This window comes from Cetorhinus maximus, chromosome 12 (assembly GCF_964194155.1).
Source record: "Cetorhinus maximus chromosome 12, sCetMax3.hap1.1, whole genome shotgun sequence".
Lineage (NCBI taxonomy): Eukaryota > Metazoa > Chordata > Chondrichthyes > Lamniformes > Cetorhinidae > Cetorhinus > Cetorhinus maximus.
Genome location: NC_135890.1, coordinates 2,568,533 through 2,591,563, shown reverse-complemented (window position 1 = coordinate 2,591,563; position 23,031 = coordinate 2,568,533). Strand labels below are relative to the sequence as shown.

Genomic DNA, 23,031 nt, shown 5'->3' with positions numbered 1-23,031 from the left:
ATCATCCCATTCCTGCCTCATTAATTATGCAACCACAGGAAACATGCTGGCGGGCTGCCTCTGATTTGCCCGCCACCATCGTTAGTGTCATGATAATAGCTGATTGTGGTCGTGGACTCCAGTGTTAGATACTATACGGTATTCGGTACTATGTACAGGGTCACCTGACCTGGGGGTTGCAGGTCAGATAGAAGATGTTGGAACCTGTCTTGATAGAATTCAGACACTGCAGATATGTGGTCATGTTAAGAAAATGTGTTATCAATAAAGTTATTCAGTTACAATGTTGACAGCCTGTGTGCATCATTAAAAAAAAGAGGCAAGGTGGCGTCAGAAGTAAGCTAAACGCAACAATGGAGGTTCTGAAACCACCGACAGAGCTCAGTTTGGCCGACAATCTTACCGAAAACTGGAGGAGATTCAGGCAGCGATTCGAGCTGTACCTCACAGCGATGGGCAGTGATAAAAAAAAGACTGTTAGGTACAGTCTTCCGTCTTCCTTCACGTAGCAGGGGAAGAATCCTTAGAAGTCTATAACACGTTAACGTTTGAAAGTGATGAGAAACGAAATGACTTGAAAGAAATAATGGAAAAATTTGAAGCCTACTGCAGCCCTGAGAAAAACATCCCATGTAAAAGATACCGATTTTTTAAATGCACGCATGGCAGTGACAACATGAGTCAGTACATAACTGAGCTTAGAAAATGAGAGCAAGATCGTGTGAATTTGGAGAGCTTAAAGAATCACTCATCTGAGATAGAATAATTTGCGGAATTGCAAATGACTCTCCGAGAGAACAGCCTTTGAGAGAAGTTGATCTCACGCTGGAGAAAACAATAAATATCTGCAGAGCAGCAGAGACAACGAAATGCCAGATTAAACAGATGACAGAAGATGAAAGCCGCACATGGGCAAGCAGTTGGATGCAGTTAAGCTGAAACAGTCCCAGGAAAGAACAAATAGACAGCTTGAAGATAAAAAAAAACAAAACTGCTATTAAAACATTTAAATGCAGCCGATGCGGAACAGAGCATTTACCGTATAGTTGTCCAGTCGATGAAAAGCAGTGAAAGAACCGTGATAAACTAAATCACTTCGCTAAGGTGTGTAATTCAAAGAAAGTACACACAATTGCAGATGATGACACAGACACTGAAACTGAACTTTTCACATGTGCAGTAACAACAAATTCCAAAGAAGATGAATGGGAGGTTGATTTAAAAATTGCCAATGTGATGGTGAATTCAAGCTTGACACAGGTGAACAAGCAAATGTTATTCCCATGTATCATAAGATAAGCAAAGAAAAACAGCTAACTAAAACAAAAGTGAAGCTGTCCTACTTATACAGGTAAGAAAAAAATAGTTGTAGAAGGTAAGTGCACGTGACCAAAAACAGTCTCAACAAGTAAGTTAAGACAACAATATAACAGCATAGAAAGAACAGGTAAACAACAAACTGATGCAAAACCCATTCTTGGAATCAAAGCTTGTGAAAACCTGAAGCTAATCAAGAGAATAATGACAACCAGTGTGACATCCTGAGCGAGAATGAAGATGTGTTCCAGGGGGTTGGCTGTCTAAAAGGAGAACACATCATCAAGGCTGACGAAACTGTTATACCCAAAATACACCCACCCAGGAAATTACCAGTGATGCTGAGAGACTGACTGAAAGCAGAGTTGGACAGAATGGAGACACTTCACATCATCAAGAAAATTGAAGGACTGATAAAGCGGGTTAATCCAATGATAATTGTAGAAAAATCAGATGGGAATCTGCGAGTTCACAACAGGCAAGGTACAGGCTATACCCAGCTAAAAGCAAAATACTGCGGATGCTGGAAATCTAAAACAAAAACAAAAATACCTGGAAAAACTCAACAAGTCTGACAGTATCTGCGGAGAGGAATACAGCTAACGTTTCGAGTCCAAATGACTCTTCATCAGAACTAAGAAATATAGAAATGAGGTGCAATATAAGCTGGTTGAAGGGGGGTGGGACAGGTAGAGCTGGATAGAGGGCCAGTGATAGGTGGAGATTGCCAAAGATGTCATAGACAAAAGGACAAAGTGGTGTTGACGGTGGTGATATTAGCTGAGGAATGTGCTAATAGGTGACATTAAGGGTAGAAAGCAGGACGAGCAAGGTACAGATAGCCCTAGTGGGGCGGGGTGGGGGGGAAGGGATTGAAATAGGCTAAAAGGTAGAGTTAAAACAATGGATGGAAATACATTTAAAAATAATGGAAATAGGTGGGAAAAGAAAAATCTATATAAATTATTGGAAATAAGGGGGATTGGAAAGGGAGTGGGGATGGAGCAGAGAGTTCATGATCTAAAATTGTTGAATTCAATATTCAGTCCAGAAGGCTGTAAAGTGCCTAGTTGGAAGATGAGGTGCTGTTCTTCCAGTTTGCGTTGAGCTTCACTGGAACATTGCAGCAGGCCAAGGACGGACATGTGGGCATGAGAGCAGGGTGGTGTATACCCAACAGGCCCATGCTTGCAAAACTCAAAACACAGTGTCCAACATTAGATGTGATTCCACAATTAGACAACATTTGCTAAATAACCTTCAGTGTGCGAAGAATTACGCTGACAACCAGTTTAAGATTGTCAGTCGGGCTCGCAGTGCGGTGTATTTGCGTGTACTGGAAGCTACATATATTAATACACAGGGCCCTGTTCTTTGCAGACAAAAAGAGCATGTACACACATTGTGCCTGTTTCAGCTAAACAAGGTAAGTGACAGCTATTCGCTGGTTCAGTCCCCAGGGCAATGTCTTGACCAATCAGGGTCAAGCTGTCTGGTTTAAATTTCAAACAATGCTTGGCAGTTAACTGTCAGTCACCATCAGTGATGCATTCTCCATGACAGTGCCACTCGCCAACCAATCAGCACTCTTTTCACATACAGAATAAATTGTTGTTTTCCCGCTTACATTGGTATTCTTGCTAAGTGTCCTGATGAGTGCATGATGAAAAGCTTCGACATGTCCCTTTTCTCAGCAATACTCAAGTTCTTTTGCTTTTGTTTGATCAATTACTGTTTGACTCTCTTAACATTTATCTAACATATTATTATCCTTTATACGCATGTGGATCAAAGGACCAACATTTAACCCAGTTTAACAGTAGCTAAAGCGCAGTAGTGAAGGCAGATTCCAGAGGCTCATCATCCAACTCGGATGTTGCAGCTGCCTCTTCCCCAGCAGTTCTCCAAGTGCTGGTGAGCTTGGCTGACCCTGCCTCTACCTGCTATGGACACGTGGCCAGGCAGTGACCACTGGAATGTGTGAACCATCCTAAGTCAGGTCTAATACCCACCATGGTGCGTGTCTCCTGGCTGATGGAGGGTGCAGGTGACTGCTGTGATGCCTCTACTGGTGCACTTTCCTCCTCCACAATGTATTTGATCCTCTCCGGGCTTGTCTGAGGGCCGAGCAGCGCCCCGTGTTCTTCGGGCCTTACCCTCTTCCTGCTGGCACCTGTAAGTGAGGGAGGAGAGAGTGAGTGACTACATGGCAGTAGTGGGGGCAATGGCGTAGTGGTATTGTCACTGGGCTAGTATTCCAGAGACCCAGGGTAATGCTCTAGGGTCTCGGGTTTGAACCCAACAACACCAGATGGTGCAGTTTGAATTCAATAAAGAAAACCTAGAATTAAAAGTCTGATGACAACCACGAAACCATTGCTGATTGTCATAAAAACCCATCTGGTTCACTAATACTATTGAGAGAAGGAAATCTGCTGTCCTTACCTGGACTGGCCTACATGTGACTCCAGACCCACAGCAATGTGGTTGACTCTTAAATGCCTCTGAAATAGCCCAGCAAGCCACTCAGTTCTCAAGGACAAATAAGGATGGGCAATAAATGCTGGCCTAGCCAGCCTTTGTTCGTGGGATGAATGAGAGCTGCTTCCAACATAGAGGTTTCAATGTGACATGCATGGATCTTTACTCAATGGAGGCTGCCTGTCGACATCTCCATCTCCGCAGGCTCTATCCTGGTCCACCCCTGCCAGCTGGGCTGCCTGCTTCTCAAAGTCTTTTCCCGCTCTCCTATTATGGCTTAACTTATCCTGCAGGGTATTTGAGAGTAATTGGGTTTCCGGTATCTTCCTCATGCTTCCAGTCTTACAAATAACCCATTGGATTGCGAGCCACCTGATTGATGCACTGCAGGTTGTCCACAAGGGCTCTTGGGCAGCTCCCTCCAGAGCGGTTAACACTTGCAGATATAAGAATAAAGCCCACAGAGAAATATCATTAGCAGCGCTTGCTGGTGCTCTCAACATCTGATGACCCCCCCACCACCCCAAGGGAGGCAACACTGAATTTGGGCGCTGGAGCCTCCTGCCCTCTTCAGGCCTTCTCCTCCTTCAATGTTTGGTAGGTTGCTGTCTGGGTGTCTTTTAGAAATGGTGCCAGATATCACGACAGGGTGCGCACTGTCCAGCCCATTCTACCGCGCAGCACGGTCAGGAAATCCCCAACTGCATAATGAATGGGGCTGGAGTTGCAGGGTATGGCACAGATTCCCAGCGGACTCCACAGTGAGGAACACTTCCCGGCCCCGCCCCAGCCACGGGACTTAGTCCCGGAATGGAAAATCCTACCCAATATACTCGTAGGATTTCTGGGCTGATTAGCAGGTATTTCTGTTGCATTCAGGCAAGCAGCTGCACAATTAAGTGTTTAAACTTCCCATGAAGTCCTTGCCCCTTTCATTCACGCATCATTGGTATTGGATGATAATGAAGTCAGTTAGTGGTGATTTAGAGCAATTTGAAACAGAAACTTCGCTGCTGCTATCATCTGCTTGTGGGTTGGTTCAGAATTTGGATAATACTGAAAAACTGAAGAGGAAAATTAACATTTAAAAATACTTTAATGTTTGAAATTATTGATTAGAGCAACTCTCCATTGCCAAGTCATATAAATTCCTCAAATTGTTTTTCATACAGAAAATTGATCAAATACTGTGCAGTGAAATCTGCAAATGAAATTCTCAAAACGAGTCTTGTAGTTGTCCTTTCATTAATTTCTGTGATAGGAGTCACAGTTTCTCCAAATGTCATTCCGACACACCCTCATTCCGACACACCCTCTGTTGGTGAAGTATTAATTGAAGAACTAAAGGATCACACTGAACTTTTCTCCCTTGTTTTTTTGCATGCTTTATTCAGTCCTTACACTATAGGCAAAAGCACGATGGCTGCTATCCATCAGCTCTGCCTGTCTATCTCTTCCTCCACCCTGGGCCTAGCCTGCATTGTCTGACTGCTGGGCTTAGTAAATGCTGTGCCATTTTGAACTCCAGCAACAACAATCAATATTGTTAGACGGAGGACGAGGCAGACTGCTCCTGGAGCCTGCTCCTGGCTCCGGCTTGAGGAAGCACACGGCTGACAATGGGGAAAAGCCTGTCCCATTGTCCACTGGGGACGAATTAATATTCACATTGTTCACTTTGTGGGGAGAGTCTGAGCATTAATATCGAGAGTGGAATTTAAAGCTGGGTTCCCAATTAACTCAAATTTTCCAGTTAACTTCCTACCTTTTAGGGGTAACTTTTTAAACATTTGTAGATTATGTATGTGGTAAAATAAAAGTAGCTGACCTCTCTGATAAATATACCCTGATACTGCCTTCTCATGCTATGCATGTGTCAGGTCTGGAGTGTCAATGTCTAAAATGTCTAACACTTATAAATAAATAAAAATGTGAACCGGGGGTCCATTTCAATCGAAAGACCGACTGAATGAGGCAGTGTTTGTTTTTTTTTTACTTTTGTGACAGTTTACAAATGTATATCTCAGCTGGGCACCAAGCCAGGACTCTGAACTAACAGGCTGCTCAGAGTGAAGAATTTCTTCTTGTTCCGTATTATCCCATCATGCTTAATGTTCGACATGTTTTTGTACAAAAGCAGCTGTGTAAGAGGAAGGTGAAGACTGATTGAAGGTGATGCTATCTGTGAATGCAAGATGCCCACACCCCTGGCCATGACTCCAGTGATATCGATGTAAATGATAAATGTGACAGGAAGCCTATTAACATCCTAGGATCGGACTTAATTTAGTTTCTGACACAGTTCTTTGATCAGTCGTTAATCGGCAGTAGGCTTTGACAGATGTGACCATAAGCTTTAAAGTGATTTTAATGGGTAACTTTTTTAAAAGAATTCTGAAATGCCATCCCTTCAACGAATATTTGGCAGTGTTTCATGTGCTGATTTCAATGTTATTTTTCATGGGTCAAAGAAGAACTTGAAGATATTGTTCTTAATTAATGTCAAATTGCCCTTAAACATTCACACTTACGAAGGCAGCAGTATGCACACTGTGGCTGTCTGTATCTTAGAAATAGGAAAAGTGATAACCTGACTTTTACTATTGTTTCTCTTTCATAATCCTTCACATTTTATCAATGTTTTTAATTGTAAGGATTAAATATGAGTAATCCGAGCAATTTAACGTTTGCAAGAACTCCCCGACAAAATGTCAAACCCTTCATTCACGTGCTAAATTTCCTGTAATTACAAAGCTACTAATTATCTCTACATTTTTTTCACAATTATCACAAGTGATTAGCACACAGATGCATCTGGAACTTGATCACAGAGAGAGGATACAATAATATTAAAGAAACAAAATATTAGAACCACAGAGTGTCAAAAATACATCAGGCAAATGGGAAGGACCACAGTCATTGTCTACACTCATGAAACAGATTCTTTCAGGCAGTAGTTTACACAACACTGACCTGTTCGATTCAGATTATTCCTGTTCTGAATGGGCCCTCTCATTAATTACACTGCAATCACTGTACTAACAGCTGAAAAAATGGAAATCTGCTTCTCTCAATGAAGATTATGGGTCAGACCTTTTGGGAGTCAGGCCTACTCCAGCGGCAGTAAAAAATGACGGGTGGGACCCCATTGCAGAAGTCCCACTCCCATTTCCAGTAAATTCAATTTTTGCCAGGAGGGGAAAAGGGGCAAGGTGTGTGTATCACAGAGGCGGGAAACCCAAACTCAGCAGGGCCATTGAAATCAGTGCTGAGTTCAAACAGACCTCATTTACGCAGTTTCAAAGAACTTAACCCACAGCGTTGGAGCCACAAATTTATGGGGGATGTGTAAATGCTTTACAAAGGTGCATAAGCCCTATTTATGTATCATAATCTGAGGTTATTTAAATTGCTAGTCCTTAAAAAATGGAAAGAAAAATAGGCTACAGCTGTCAGGGTAAAGAAAACATGATGCTAGAGTGCATTGATTAACAGGCCATCTGGTGTAGCTCAGAAAATAAGCTCATTACCACCTTTTCCTGCAGCTTCAATAGACTTCAATGTTGACATTTCTCAAACCATGTTATTATAGCTTAACCCATTCTGAATGCTTGGCTGAAATTTAAAATCTCCAAAAGCATATATCTCAAGAGGGGAGGGATGGCTAACCTCACATTTTGATTGACAGTTTTAAGAGGTTATTAAATGATTATCTCTTTGATGTGGTTATTGAAGAGAAGTTTTTTTAACAGGTTGTCCACCTGAGAGGACTTAAATGGGTTGAATGGATTTTGTGAATGAGAGCTCTATTAGTTGGTTAGAAGTTACATTTTTTCATCTCCACATGGCTCCTGAAGTCTGCCCATAGTGGATACTAGGTGAGTGTCTATGGAGGTGGCATGGCAGTAATGCAGTGGCATAATGCTTAATTGGGGGTGGGGGGGAGGTGAGGGGTGAGTGATGAGAGCTAGAGGGCCATCTCAGAGAACCAAGGTGGGCCTTCTAACCTGCCAGCCTCAGCACTTGCCTGACCCTCAAAGCGGCAGGTATGACTCAATCATGCCTCCTCCTCCCCAGAACAAAAATGATGTGTGATGGGGGCCTTTATTCGGAGACAGACCTGCCGGGTTGGGAAATTTCCTGACTTGCAGTACCTCCCTCAGTAGCGAAATCCTGCCCATGTATTTGAAAATGACACACACACACACACATACACTCCAAAAATTGTGAGGAATGTAAATTTTAATACAGCTGAGTTACATAATTTCATTATGTTTACATTTACAACCAATTTATTTGAACACCTATTATGTGATTTAAGAGATGTGTATTTGTGTAATCACTGATCAAAGTCATAAATTGTATCTCTTGGTTCTCTCCTGTACCCTGTTTATGCATTTACCTTGGAGCTAGCACCTGTGATTGGTGTCAGCAGTGACTCAGCTGTAGCGCTCTCAGCTCTGAGTCAGGAGGTTGTGGGTTCATGTCCTACTCCAGTGACTGGAGCACAAAAATCAAGGCTGCCACTTCCTCAGTGAAACTGAGAGAGTGCTGCACTGCCGAAGGAGCCGTCCTTCAGATAAGACGTCAAACCGAGGACCTGTCTGCCCCCTCAGATAGAAACACAAGAAGTCATGGCACAACTTCAAACAAGATTAGTGGAGTCCTTCACATTGTCCTGGTCAATAATTATCCCTGAACCAACATTATAAAAATAGATTATCTGGTTATTAACACCTTGCTGCTTGTGGCCGCGTGCTGTGTACAAATTAGCTGTCATGTCTGCTACATTACAACAGTAACAACACTTCAAAAGTACTTCATTAGCTGTAAAGCACTATGGGACATCCTGAGGTCATGAAAGCTACAATGAAAATGCATTATTTCTTTAAGCAAGAGATCCCTGTCATAATAGGTGCGCAGAGAGCCCATTGAGGGCTGAAATGTGGAAAGAGAAGAATAGGAAGGGAGCACCGAATGGAAAGGAAATCTATTGCAGGGGAGGGGGTCTCTCTTTTGACTCGGAGCAGGAAGGCATTTATTGTTGAGGTTTAACAAGTCAACATTATAATCCAATGCACCCTGTGACTCATCAAGGGACACAAGAGACTCACTACTACATACTAGATAATACCTGATTCCAATGGATTTCAGCTGATGTGCGCTCATCTAATGTTTAGCAATACTGATTGACAGGCCCAACAAGACACCGGAAATCTCATATCCACAATCATTCAGAAGGGTAACAGGTATTGTACTCACTGCTCAATAGGTTAACCTTAACTGAACTCATACAGAATACCTGATATCCCAGTGTCAGATACAAGACAATAGTCCAGTTAAACCTTGGGATAATGCAGGCACTGGAATACCTGCCTTCCATTCAAATGGCTGTGGTTCTAATTCCTGGGACTCCGGCCACTTGGGCCTGTCAATCAGCATTGGGGGAAAAAAAAACTCCAGGTGGGGCCCGCTTGCAGTGGGGGAGGCAAAATAAAGCAGCTGACTGAAAATCCTGAAACGCTTTCATACTGTCTTCAGGAAAGGCTAGTTTTTTTTTTTACGTTAGACAGGAAAATGAAAGTGCAACACATTCAGACGTGATTAATTGAGAATAAATGGAAAGGGACAGCTGGCGTGCCGGCTCCACTCCATTAGTTGATTGGTGAGGTGAAGCAACAGCTTCTGTTGTCCCTTCATCAAAAAAAAAAGCAACAGATCCTGTCAGAAGTTACACTGCAGTGATTAGACCAGCTGATAACCTGGTGGCTCGTGGCGTTTTTCAACATTGATTTATTGACTATAAAATAACTTAACATTTGAACAAATGATCAGTTGAGAAAATGATAGAAAACTTTGAAAAGGAAAAGCACATTCTAGATACGGGAGTTATATATAGAAGCTCATTTTGTGTGTGACGTCCATGCAGACAGTTAATCAGTCCCAGCTGCCAAGCAGCCCTTTTATACGTCTTAATGTGAGTGGAAGTGGTTGTCTCTGCTTTTCATAACTGCCCCCACTCCCCCCTCCCCACCCCCACAGTAAAATTCCACAGTCTATTATCTCAAATCTTCACTGTTACAAGATTTAATATTTTATAACTGAAGATCTGATTTCCTATTGATTTCGATATTCTTAGAGTTAAAAGTAATTGTTTCATATTCCACAGCATTTCCCGGTCTGGCTCACATGCCAAACAGTTTTAATTAACTCTTGGCCGTTGTACAACGAATAAAGACCAATCAGAATTTTTCAGTCAATTAGGGTTAGAAGGTGAGAAAAGTAGAAATTGTGCGGAGAGGGGGAGGGAAACGGGCACATGAGGTGGGACAGGAGGGCCATAAAAAGTTTGAGGAGGGATTGGGGAGGAGCTGGATGGAAGAAAAAGTGACGAGGAGAGAAAATTGGATCAGCGGGATGAGGAGGTTGAGGCATCAAAGAGCCAAATATCTCAAAAACAGCCAGTGGGGGAAGTGGTATTGCAGATGTAAAATGCAGTTTGAGGTGCTACTGTATAATGGGAATTAAATTGGGGTGGTAGCCTGTAAGGGACAATACAGCATGTAGTGGAACGGGAAGTGATTGTGGTCAGTGGGTGGGAAAATGCAGCAAACTGGGGGTGAGAGGTTAAAATCTTTTGCTTCAGAATGTGGTTGAAGCAATAATTCTGCTGGATGCTGGGGAGGAAAGCGGTGAATGGGTGGCAGGGGCAAACCCCATTGGCTCATGAGGAAGAGTGGGACTTGAGGGTTGAAATTCTGAAATTTAGAATCAAATTTTTTCTCCCAAGTTGGGTGCGCAGAGTTGGAAGAATTCCCCAAACCCGACTCAGGAGAAACTTCCCTGAATATTTGGATTTTTGTTCCGGGTGTTAACTAGAGCCAGGTCTGTTGTCCCCATAAACGATGCGGAGGTAGCCACAGCTGGGTGCTGGAGTGGACTGGTTAAAAGACCTGCCTCGGTACTCTGGGATATCATCCCAATTGTAATAAAAAGGGTAAAACAAATAACAGCCCTCAACCCTCACGCCCCTCACCTCCCACACGACCCCCATGTCTCAGCCATGCCAACTCATGCCCCCTCATGCCCCCTACCCACCACCGCATGACCCCCATTCTCTCCATGCCAACCTATGCCCCTTCTACCTATGCTCCATGACCCCCATACTCTCACTGCCAACCTATGGCCCTTTTACTCAACCCCCATAGTCCTTTATATCCCCAATTCCAACTTTGTGCCAACTCATGCCAACCCTTAGCCCCCACCCACCACCCTTTGCCCTTAGACTGTCCATGTCCACTCAGCCAGTATCCACCATGGGTAGACCTCAGAATCCATGTTGAGATGAAATAAAATAGAGTTCCAAGTATCTATTGAAGAATTTACACTGTTCACCATTGACAAGAAACTAAACCAGAGAAAAAATGTTTATCTGATGCAAAAATGATCATGCGTTCCTGCTTAATCTAACCAAGTAAAAGTTATGGAAAGTGAGATTAAATCATAAAAGCCCTTTGTTAATGTCAAATGACTGGCATAAAGGAAAAGAACTAGAACATTTGAGGGAAACTCTTCCGTCCCATTAATTGTTCTGCATTCGTTTTGAGTTATGAGTAATCCTAACATTTACAGATTCTATGGAGAAGCCGGGAGTCAAAGATTTGACAGCACTAACCTGTCATCTATAGTTTGACTCCAAGAGTTAAACAAGCTAAGCAGAACTGAGGGGGTAAATAACTCCAGCTTTGTGGTCCCACCTCAGCACAGGGGTTCTTTAAGAATCCAATCTCCCATTGATCATCTTGTAGAAAATTATACAGTTTTAATACTAAGAAACTAAAGGGAACATAATCCTGTGGTTTGACCTTCTGATCTGTATGAAATGCCTCTTTTCTCAGTATTGCTTTTCATCTACCTGCTGGAATATTGTTATTATTTTAACATAGGGCAGGAATTTCAGCCTCCGATGGAGTGAGTGTGAAGGCAGAGGACAAGGAATACTTGTGCTGCTGGCTGGCAACCAGTTTTCCAGCACCTTCCCACCACTTATCCATTTTTCCAGAGCGGGATTGGCGGCCAAAGGGCTATCCTGAGGATATTTAATGGCCTATTCAGGTCCATTATCAGAGGCGTCAGGGACCAGGCCAGCTGCCTGGAGGTGGCCTCCCGCTGGCAGACTGGGGTCCAACACTCCAGGCAGGCTCAGAAGCAACCCCTGCATATCTGGCTCTGTGGAAGGGATCCCCCTTCACATTGGTGACTTGGCTGCTCAGGCAAATTTTTAATTTGAAAGTTTAAAAAGTTGGGGAGAGGTTGCCTCAAGATAGAGGTGCCTTCTTTCTCTTTCACCTGAACTACTGGCTTCATCTCCTTCCGAGAAGTGAGGTGGTTGGGGTTGGGGAGGTGGGGGGGTGGTGTGGTGAGGCCTTCTATTGGACCTCCAGCTTCAAGCGCTCACCCACCTTGAATGGATGGCGAGTCCATCCTCGCTCTGTCCACTAATTGGCCAGTCTGGGTACAATCCCAGCCAGGTGACTGTTGCCCAAACAGTGCAGGGTTGTGACCCCCATTTGACCCCCCCCGACATTGGGGTCCTGCACAAAATGCAAAATCCTGCCCATAATAAGTTTAAGGAAAGGATTCAAAGAATTCAAAGCATATTCAATGAAATCAAGAGATCGGTATTTCTTATTTTGACTCGGCCATATTATCAGAGTGCAAAACGTGAGCAACTTATAATATTTCTATATTACACTGGGGAAATGGATTGAATAGCAAAAAGTTCTCAGTTGAACTCTACTCTTACTTAGTTTCCCCCTGTGTTCCATCACAAATTAAACATTTTAAAAAAATATTTCAATTGAAGTTGCCTACTTCCTGAGGATTCCTTTGTCCTTTGAGAAATATCAATTTGTCCTTTGAAGTTTTGAGTTTTTCTGAAAGCTCTCCTCACCCAATCTAATTATCCAGAAATTTTAATGAACCAACTTCAACTCGAGATTTAGTTGATTGTGTTCTGGTGACAGAGTAACATTATGGAGTGGAATTTGGAAATTGCACAGGTTTGTGCAACAAAATAAAAGTTATAAGTGCATTTACATAAATTGTCAAATTCTCGGTGAAACACTAGAATTCCACCAGGATTGATGGTTCCTGTGATATTCCTCTGGTTTTAAGGAGTTGGTGAAACGTGATTCGGCGGGATATGTTTAAGATCAATTGAACACTCTTTGCTGAACATTATTTCAAGGCTTTTTATTCTGTGAAAGAGGGATGAGGTAACAGCTTTGAATTATTAGAGAAGCATTACAGTAGCTCGAAACGGCAAGCCTGTGATCGGTTTTCCAAGAGTGTGACAGTTGAAAAGCCCGAATAGGAATTTCAAAAATGTAGAGCAAAATGTTCAAAAGTTATACAATTGAAACAAAATCAGAGCAAATGTGCAATCTTCCTTCCAGCTTAATATTTGAGTGGAATTTTCGTGTAGGCGCCGCGTTATCCAGTAACTATACCCCTGAACAAGCACAGATTTCACAACTGTGAACATGCTGTGCTACTGTACATGTAAAGGAAACAAAGGAGGGATGTAAAAACATTTTAAATAACATAAAGATTCTTGTTCTTTTCCCACAGATTTGCTGGTCTCCAACAGCTGCATTCCATTCCTAGGGTCTGCTGAAGGCTTCGATTTCCAGACCCTGCTGCTTGATGAGGAGAGAGGGAAACTGCTACTGGGAGCCAAGGATCACATCTTTCTACTTAGTTTGGATGATCTGAACAAAAATATCAGGAAGGTCAGAGAACACCTCCCACCATCATCTGATTTATTTGTTTGAAGTCAAAATCACTTTTATTTCTCTACCATACCAAAAAAAATGTTAATTTCCTTGGATTAAGTTCAAAATCATTCCCATTTATCAAAGAGCTCACATCAAATTGGACTGTGCGACGTTGTGAATGTTGGTGCATTGTAGATCCTTCTTTGGTTCAGTTGTGTCAGTCACTCCTGTACGTGGGCAGAGCTTTTACTGTGTTAAATCTAATTTCACCTTGGGATGCAACAATGAGTCCTACACAGTGCCCTGAACCATTTTTGCCTATGATTTTCTTCAATTTCTAAGGAGGAGTGAGTTAACATTAAATGAGGTGATTAAGACTTGGTTTGAATGATTAAGATGACTAAGATGTTAACCGTGTCCCAGTTGGTAGTACATTTGCCTCTAAATCAATGGGTTGTCGGTTCAAACCCAGAAACTTAAACACATAATCCAGCTGACACTCCAGTGTAGAACTACAGAGTGCTGCACTGTCAGAGGTGCAGTTTTGGGCTGAAATGTCAAACCTGAGATCCTCTTCACTCTCTCACCTGAAGGTAAAAGATCTCAAGATATTATTTCGAGAGAGTTAACCTCAGTGACTTGACCAATGTTTATCTTTCAGCCAACATCACTAAAGAAAACAGATTGTGGGAACTCACTGCGTACAAGTTGTTTACCATGTTTCCTTTTACGACAGCGACTTTGAAAATATTCAATTTGCTGTTAGGATCTTTAGCACCTGAGGACAAGAAGGTGCTGACCTATTCTTCCATAGTTAAGTGGATGGCTGGGATTTTTGGTGTGTGTCAGCGTCGGGCACGTTCGAGGACATCAGCAGACAATACGGCGAAAAGGCCAAAAATCAGTTTCACAACATCATGAAACTAGTTTGCAACCATTCTCTTTGCCCGTCAATGGCGGGCTGTGTTTCCTGCCATCGGAAGTCAGGAATCTCATTGTAATACATCTGCATATCATTATAAGCCCAGTTTGCCGGAATCGTCCCTCCACGCTGGATCATCTGATCACCTGACCTGTTTCACAACTGTACCTAAGCGGAGTGCACCTGGTGAGCTGCACTTTGCTCGAGACTTAGAGGTTTGTTTGCCTACCTTGCTTCAGTCAGCACTCACTGTCATCAGCGCCAGGCTTCACAGGCAGCACCACATCACTTTTAAGGGGGCTCACGGGCAGGTCTCTACCCACCAGACCATCCGTAAGGTGGGGGTGGCTTTTCAATGGCTGTAAGGCTAGGGCTTGCTTGGGGAAGGGGGAGAATTGGCCTCAGGCAAGGGAAGAGGCTGCAGGATGAAGGCTGTACAGGGGAAGGGGGGTATCCCAAGGTGTGTGTGTGTGGGGGCACATGTTGATCTGTGCAAATTACCTCAAGATGGTGAGGGCTGAGGAGGCAGTCTCCAGAGGAGATGAGGCCAGATGGAGATGTGAGGGTGTGTGTGAGAGAGTGAGTGGTGATGTCCCTTGAGCTGGCAGTGAGTGAGATGCCAGCGAATGTGTGATGGGCTTGTGAGTGTGTGAGTTTAGAGTGATGAGATGGGTGTCTTACCCTGGCTGCACGGATGAGATCATTCATCCTCTTTCTGCATTTGATGGCCGACCTCATCTGTGCAGCATTGGCATTGACCACCACTGCCATCACCTACCAAGCCAGAGTGGTAATGTTGCTGCCCCTCCTACAGCCAGAAGGGTGGGTAGAAGATATCACGGCGGGCTTCCACGGCATTCAAAAGGTGCTCGAGGGATGAGTCACTAAACCAGGGGGCTGCTGCCTTCTTGCCTTTCGGGGCCATGTCTTCTTTGCAGCAGCCCTGGGCTGGAAGCAGTGAGAGGTGTGTGTGCAACTGCATTTTAAACGTGGCGCCCAGCGTGATGAAGCAGCGAGGTGACAGTGCGCCATCGAAACAGCGTGTTTTCTGGGAATGCATGGTTAATGAGACCGGATTGGGACGACACGGCATGAGAACCTTAAATCTATGCCCCCTGATAATTGACCCCTCAGCTAGGGGAAATGAGTCTTTCCTGTCTGTCCTATCTAGACCCCCCCCCATAATTTTGTACACCTCAATTAGGTCACCCCTTAGCCTCCTCTGTTCTAAGGAAAACAACCCTAACCTATCCAATCTCTCCTCATAGCTGAAATTTTCAAGCCCCGGAAACATTCTTGTAAATCTCCTCTGCACTCTCTCCAGAGCAATTGTGTCCTTCCTGTAATGTGGTGACCAGAACTGTACACAAAATTCCAGCTGTGGCCTAACCAGCATTTTATACATTTCCATCATTACACCCCTGCTTTTGTATTCAGTACCTCACCCAGTAAAGGAAAACATTCCATATGCTTTCTTGACCACCTTGTCCACCTGCCCTGCCACCTATGAGGACCTATGGATATGCACTCCAAGGTCTCTCACTTCCTCAACCCCTCTCAATATCTTCCAGTTTATTGAGTATTCCCTTGCTTTGTTTGCCCTCCCCAAATTCATTACCTCACACTTTTCTGGATTGAATTTCATTGCCACTTCTCCGCCTACTCAACCAAACCATTGATATTGTTCTGGAGTCTATGCTCTTCACTATCAACTACATGGCCAATTTTTGTGCCATCTGCAAGTTTCCCAATTGTGCCTCCCACATTTAAGCCTAAATCATTAATATATACAATTAACAGCAAGGGGCCCAATACTGAACACCACTGGAAACCGTTTTCTATTCACAAAAACATCCATCGACCATTACCCTTTGCTTCCTGACATTGAGCCAATTTTGGATCCAACCTGCCACCTTCCCCTGTATCCCATGAGCCCTCACTTTCCTGACCAGTCTGCCATGTGGGACCTTGTCGGATGCCTTACTGAAATCCATGTAGACAACATCCACTGCACTACCCTCACCAATCCTCCTTGTTACTTCCTCAAAAAATTCCATTAGGTTAGAAAGACATGATCTTCTCCAAACAAAACTATGCTGACTGTCTGGCCAATCCGTGCCTTTCTAAATGATAGTTTATCCTGTCTCTCAGAATTGTTTCCAACAATTTGCCCACCATCAAAGTCAGACTGACTGGCATATAATTTTCTGGCCTATGCCTCACCTTCTTTTTAAATAATGGTACAAAGATCACAGACCTCCAAGTCTCTGCATAAAAACATTTCCTTCTCATATTCCCCTTGCCTCTCTTGTCCAAAATCTTAAACCTGTGTCAAGAACACAAGAAATAGGAGCAGGAGGAGACCACGCGGCACGTTCAGCCTGCTCCACCATTCAATATCATCATGGCTGATCTTGGGCTTCAACTGCACTTCCCTGCCCACTCCACATATCCCTTAACCCCCTCATGAGACACCAAAAATCCGTCTAAAACCTGTCAAGGTCGCCCTTGTCCTCATTTTTCTCCAACAAACGTCGGGAACCTCATTGTAATATATCTGCATATCATTATAATCCCAGCCCACCGGAATCATCCCCCATCCCCTGCCCTGGGCTGGATTGTCCACCCACGTTGGCGTGATTGTAACGCTGGTTTGTTTTACAGCAGCATATAAAAGGCGTGCACATGACGGGCTGCACTTTGAGGGTAACACGGAGCTGAGCACAGTAATGTTGTGGACTGCTCACCTAGGCTGCCTGTTGGACTTCAAGATTGAGGTCTATTGGGGAGAAGGTGGGGGCAAGGACTGCCCTGCAGTTGAAGGTGGTGCACAAGCACATGTAGGATGGGGGTTGGCGGTGGGCAAGGGAAGCGGCCACGCATTAGGGAAACCCTGTATAAAGTGACCATTCCTCCACAGCTGAGACAGTTCAAGCGCAGCCACATTGACATGATTGGAGTTGATCCTCTAGCTTATCTGCCCACTCAAGCAACGCAGAGGCATGAAAGTGCCACCAAGTGCTCCAGAGCTTTTCACCCCTCGGGCACAGACTGCAAAGTAAAGAGTGTTTTAGTGGACTGTTGAACAGTTGGACGACTGGGCACATTGTACAATCTCCTTGCTAAAGCTAGCCATGGAGCAGTCACTGGTGGAGTCGCTCACAGTCCCTTGGCAATGTCAGCATTCCGGTTTGGACCAGTCTTCCCCATGATTCAAGCTAACAGTGCAGCCTTGCAGTGCGGGTTAGGAGAATGCCTGTGTCTGAGCTGAGAGCACAGCCTGCAGTCCAATGGACAAAGCTGCTGCCAATCGGTCAGGTGGAGTGGGGCGGAGGTGGGTGGGGTTTCGGGCAGCCAAGCAGTGCACTAAACTCTGGCCATCCAAGTGGTGGCCAGCACTCTCCAGGATGGGTTAAGGGACCTTCAGACTTAACCAAGACAGGTTCTTAGTACACCCATGCTAACCCACGCGACTCTCTCTTTCATCCTGCAGGTTGAGTACACCAGGATCATGGAGCCTGGTCAATTGGCTGTAGGCCTCGTGACTTACAGAGAGCAAAAACAACTGAGAAGAGAGTGACTGAAGCACCAGGTTGTGCACAGGGAGGAGCAGCACCCTCTGGAAGAAGGGGTGGCTGGGACTCCAGCACATGTAGCCGAAGAGCCACATTGAGCCATCACTGGTCACTGTCTAGCCAGACCCTGGGTCTATAGACGCCGCCTTTCATTCCTGCAGATGACCGAGAAGCAGTGTTGCTGAAGACTGTGCATGTCTAGGGAACTGGTCAGTCACATCTGCCAGCTACTGCAGGATTTGGCGCCACGGGGACATGGAGGACATCCACTGCCCATGGCTGTGAAAGTGATTGCGGTGCTCAATTTCTATGCCAGTGGCTCCTTTCAGGGCTCCACAGATGACCTCTGTGAGATATCACAAGCCCCCACCCACAAATACATCCATGAGGTCACAGATGCCATCTTTGCGAGGGCACACAGCTTTGTGCATTTCACCCGGGATTAGGACAGCCAGGATGCAAGAGCGATTGAATTTGTCTGGATCTTGGGTTTCCCACAGGTGCAGGGTGCAATCGACTGCACTCATTTGATGCTCAGATCTCTGTTGCAACACACGGTCAACAATGTCCACTGCAAGGGGTTCCATTCGCTGAATGTGCAGCTGGTGTGCACATGGTTTCCAGGGAGTGTCGACGACTCCTACATCCTCAGTCGGTCGCAGATTCCTGGAGTCTTCCAGGGTCCACAGAGGCTGCAGGGATGGCTCCTCAGGGACAAGGGCTACCCACAGAGGCCATGGCTGATGACACCCATACAGCAGCCTCAGGCTGCAGCAGAGCGACGCTATAATGAGGCTCATGCTGCAGCTCACAACTTGGTGGAGCAGACCATCAGAATGCTGAAAATGAAATTCCAGTGCCTGGACCGGTCTGGTGGAGCCCTGCAATACACTCCACAGAGGGTGTCACGCATCGTTGTCGTCTGCTGCGCTATTTATAACATGGCGCTCCAATGGGACGATGAGCTGGCTGATAGAGAGATGGAGCGGCTGGAGGTCTCCTCCAATGAGGAGGACGTTGACAGTGTTGAGGATGAGGAGGTCCTCGAAAGCGACGATGACGGGGATGAGGCCCTTGCACTGGCCAGACAAGGCAGGCGTGTTCGGGAGGCCCTCATAGCTGCTAGATTTGTGGAGGATGATGATGACATGCAGTAAGGAGACACCATAGATCCTCACATTGCATCTCTGAATGTTTGACTCCAGTCTGGTTTATGGCAGGGCACATACCCTCTGTGATAATGCTTCTGTCATGGAGACACAGTGGAGACCCTAATAGTCACTCGATCGCAGGAGGATGATGAAGACATGCAGTGAAGACACTCCATAGATCTTCACATAGCCTCTGTGAATGTCTGACTCCTGTCTGGCCGAGGGCAGTTCGCTTGTGCTCTGTGATAAGGGTCCTATCATAGAGATACAGCCGTAAAACTTTAGAAGCACCTGATCCTTTGTCCGCCTTCAGCACCTGACCCCTTCAGGGGCACAGCGTCACTGGTCACAGATGCTGGTGTGATGGGGGCCAGCCCCACCTTAAAGGTGCTGAGAGCACACAGAGAGAATGATAGAACTCTGTGACTCCTGCCCACGACATCCTGGCAGCAATGACCAGCACCATTGAGGTGCAGGTGTCAGTGATATGTCCAGGGAGTGTGAGGCTGGACCATCACTTTGGACTGAAGGCTGCACAAAGCACAGGGAAGAGGCTCTGGACTGAGACACCTGCCTTTACCTTGTGCAGAAAGGTTTCACATCTCAGTGACACGAACACTGCTCATCAGAATAAGGAGCTGTAGGTAGGGAGACATTCTTGGGAGTTTATTTACAATAGTGGACAGCATGTACAAGTGATTAACATCCATGCCCAGGCTATGCAGCTACATATTCTTAATGTCCTAGCCCTGCTGCTATATCTTGGTGCTACCCTGACATCCACAGCGGAGGCAGAGGTAGTCTGCTGACAGCTACACCCTGTCTGTGATGATCTTGGCCAGTGTCCTCTGTAGGGCTGAGACCTGGAGGGCCCCGGCCTGCTTTCGGGGTCCTGCTGTGTGGCAGTGGTATCTTCCTCGGCCTGTGGAGCTGGAGCTGCTGAGGTCACAGGAAGAGGGGATTCGGATGGGCCGGACACTCTCGGAGTCTCCTGGATTGATGGCCCCGGGGATACACCTGCTGATCCTCCTCCCTATGAGTGTCCAAGCGCCCCTGCCTGACTTCTTGAGGAGAAGGGGTAGCTGGAGTGAGATTGAGCTGCCCCACACCTCCCTCACATACACACTGTTGGCATCAATGATGGAGTTGAGCCCGTGCGACAGTGCAGAAGCAACGTCCGGGACCAAGGTCTCTGCGGCGTTTCCCAGGAATGCATAATTAATGTGGCGGGTTTGGGACGATACGGCGTGAGAAGCCGCCATTGCGGCTGGCGGGTGGAATGTCTACCATCTACCATGACTGGCTGCTTTCTGTCCTTAAGTCAATTTTTTATCCAATTGCACATTAGCCCTCTTGTTCCATCAGCCTCAATTTTGTTAACCAGCCTTTTATGAGGCACCTTGTCAAACGCTTTCTTAAAATCTATATAGACAACATCCACCGTGTTCCCTTCATCAACCTTCCCTGTTATTTCATCTGTCTCTTTCATCTTATTTCTCTGTCTCACTTCCCTCTGTCTCTCTCTCTCTCTCGCTCTCTTTCCTTTCTCGCTCTGTCTGTCCTTCTGCCTCCAGAGCCTGGACTCCTTCCTGACAGTTTACAGATCCAAGCCCCTGTCCCACAGGGTGCTGTGCAAGAAGCCGGGGTGGGCGGTGGGTGGGCGCAGAAGAAGCCAAGAGAGCTGCGCAAGAAGCCAGAGCTCCCTGCCTCCTTGCACCCCACCTCCCCCACCGCCAAACCCCCCAAACCTCGCCCTGCGTTTCTCACAGTTCATCACCTGATTGGCGGCCGATTGAAAGGTGATCTGATTGAAACATATAAGATCCTGAGGGGGTGGATGTTTCCCCTTGTGGGAGAAACTAGAACTAGGGGACACAGCTCAAATATAAGGGGTCTCCCATTTAAGACGGAGGTGAGAAGAAATTCTTTCTCCTAGAGAGTTGTGAATCTTTGGAACTCTCTTCCCCAGAGAGTGCTGGAGGCAGAGTCAATGAATATTTTTAAGGCAGAGGTAGATAGATTCTTGAGTAACAAGGGAATCAAAGATTATCGAGGGTAGGTGGAATGAAATTGGGGCCAAAATCAGATCAGCCCATCTTATTGAATGGCAGAGCAGGCATGAGGGGCCGAATGGCCTACTCCTGTTCCTAATTCGTATGCTCTTATGATAAAGCAAAAGCACTTAAAGAAAGGTGACTTATAGTGAGGATTTACTGCAGCTTAAAATAAAAGCAAAATACGGCAGACGCTGGAATCTGAAATAAAAACAGAAAATGCTGGAAAAACTCCGCAGGTCTGGCAGCATCTGTGGAGAGAGAAACAGAGTTAATGTTTCGAGTCTGTATGGCTCTCCTTCAGAGCTGAAGAGAGGTAAAAATATGATGTATTTTATCCTGTTGAAGAGAGGGGTGGAGCAAAATGGAAGGTCAGGGATAGATGGGAGCTAAGGAGAAATTTGACAAAGATGTCGTGGACTCAAGACAAAGGGAGTGTTAATGGTCGTGTGAAGACTGTGTGAACACCTTCACTGTACCTTATCCATTTCCTCCTCCAACCCCGCTTCTACTGATATTTTGTCAAATTCCTCCACCTTAGTAAACACTGATACAAAGGACACATTAAGTATTCTAGCCTTGCCTTGTGCCTCTAAGCATATATCGCCCTCTTTGTCCCTAATAGGAGCCTCTCCATCTCTTACTACCTGCTTACTATTTACATGCCAGCAGATTTTTGGGTTCCCTTTTCTACTGACTGCTATTCCATTCTCATACTGTCTCTTTGCCAGTCTTATCTTCCACTTCACCTCCCCTCTCAACCTATTGTGTGTGACCTGTTTTTCACTTGAAGAACTCACCTGACCTGCAAGATGCACTCTCCTTTCTTCTTTCATCATAATTCCTTTCTCTCTTGTTATCCAAGGAGCTCAGTTTATGGCTCCCTTACCTTTCGCTCTTGTTGGAATGTACCTAGCCTGTACCTAAAGCATCTCTTTCTTAGAGATAACCCATTGTTCCGTTACAGTTTTTCTTGTCAGTCTCTGGCTCCATTTTACCCTGGCTAGATCCCTTCTCACCACATTGAGATTAATCCTGCTCCGTTTAAGTTTTCTATATTAGACTGTTCCTTGCTCCTCTCCATTGCTAATTTAAATCTTCTGATATGATGATCAATCTTACCCAAGTGTTCCCCCATAGACACTTGGTCCACTTGGCCCACCTCATTGGCCCAGATCCAGCAAGGCCTCCATTCCAGTTGAGCCAAGAATATATTGGCCAAGGAAGTTCTCCTGAACGTAGTTCAGGAATCCCTTCCCCTCCTTACCCTTTACTCTAACATTATCCCAACTGATATTTGGGTAATTAAAGTATCACCATTCTGCAGTTCTTGCACATCTCTGAGATTTCCCTGAAGATTTGTTCCTCTATCTCTGTCTGCCCATTTGGAATACCCCACGTGGTGTGATCTTACTTTTTTTGTGACTGCTTTTGTTTGAATGTACTGTGCAAGGCTTGTGATCAGATTCACTTTGTTGCCTGTGTGTTATGCAGCATCCTATTTTTGAAGCCAGACTCCCTATTAGATCCTGGCATTATTCTTTAATATATTTTCCAATTGTTCCCAATCAGAAAGGGATCAAAAACCATCCAACATAATTGGTGTGAGGTATCTACCAATTACAGAGAAAAGCCATTGAATTGCTTCTTATTTTTAATTTAGATTGCACAATGGCAGTTTGATGATTTGCCCCCAAATTAGAAGAATCTGGAACGGGAAAAGCTGGTATCAGTAAAAGTGACCATGAAGCT

The 23,031-nt window shown here is 45.1% G+C and overlaps 1 protein-coding gene across 5 annotated transcripts in view; it reads left to right on the top strand.

Moving 5' to 3' along the window:
* LOC144687166 (semaphorin-3D-like) overlaps positions 1–23,031 on the top strand; it is a 380,732-nt gene that overhangs the window by 157,232 nt on the left and 200,469 nt on the right. For all 5 annotated transcript variants that reach the window (XM_078552912.1, XM_078552909.1, XM_078552911.1 and 2 more), the window contains one exon: positions 13,432–13,592. In XM_078552912.1, the coding sequence (XP_078409038.1) occupies positions 13,432–13,592 (161 nt within the window). The remainder of the gene's footprint in view (positions 1–13,431; positions 13,593–23,031) is intronic.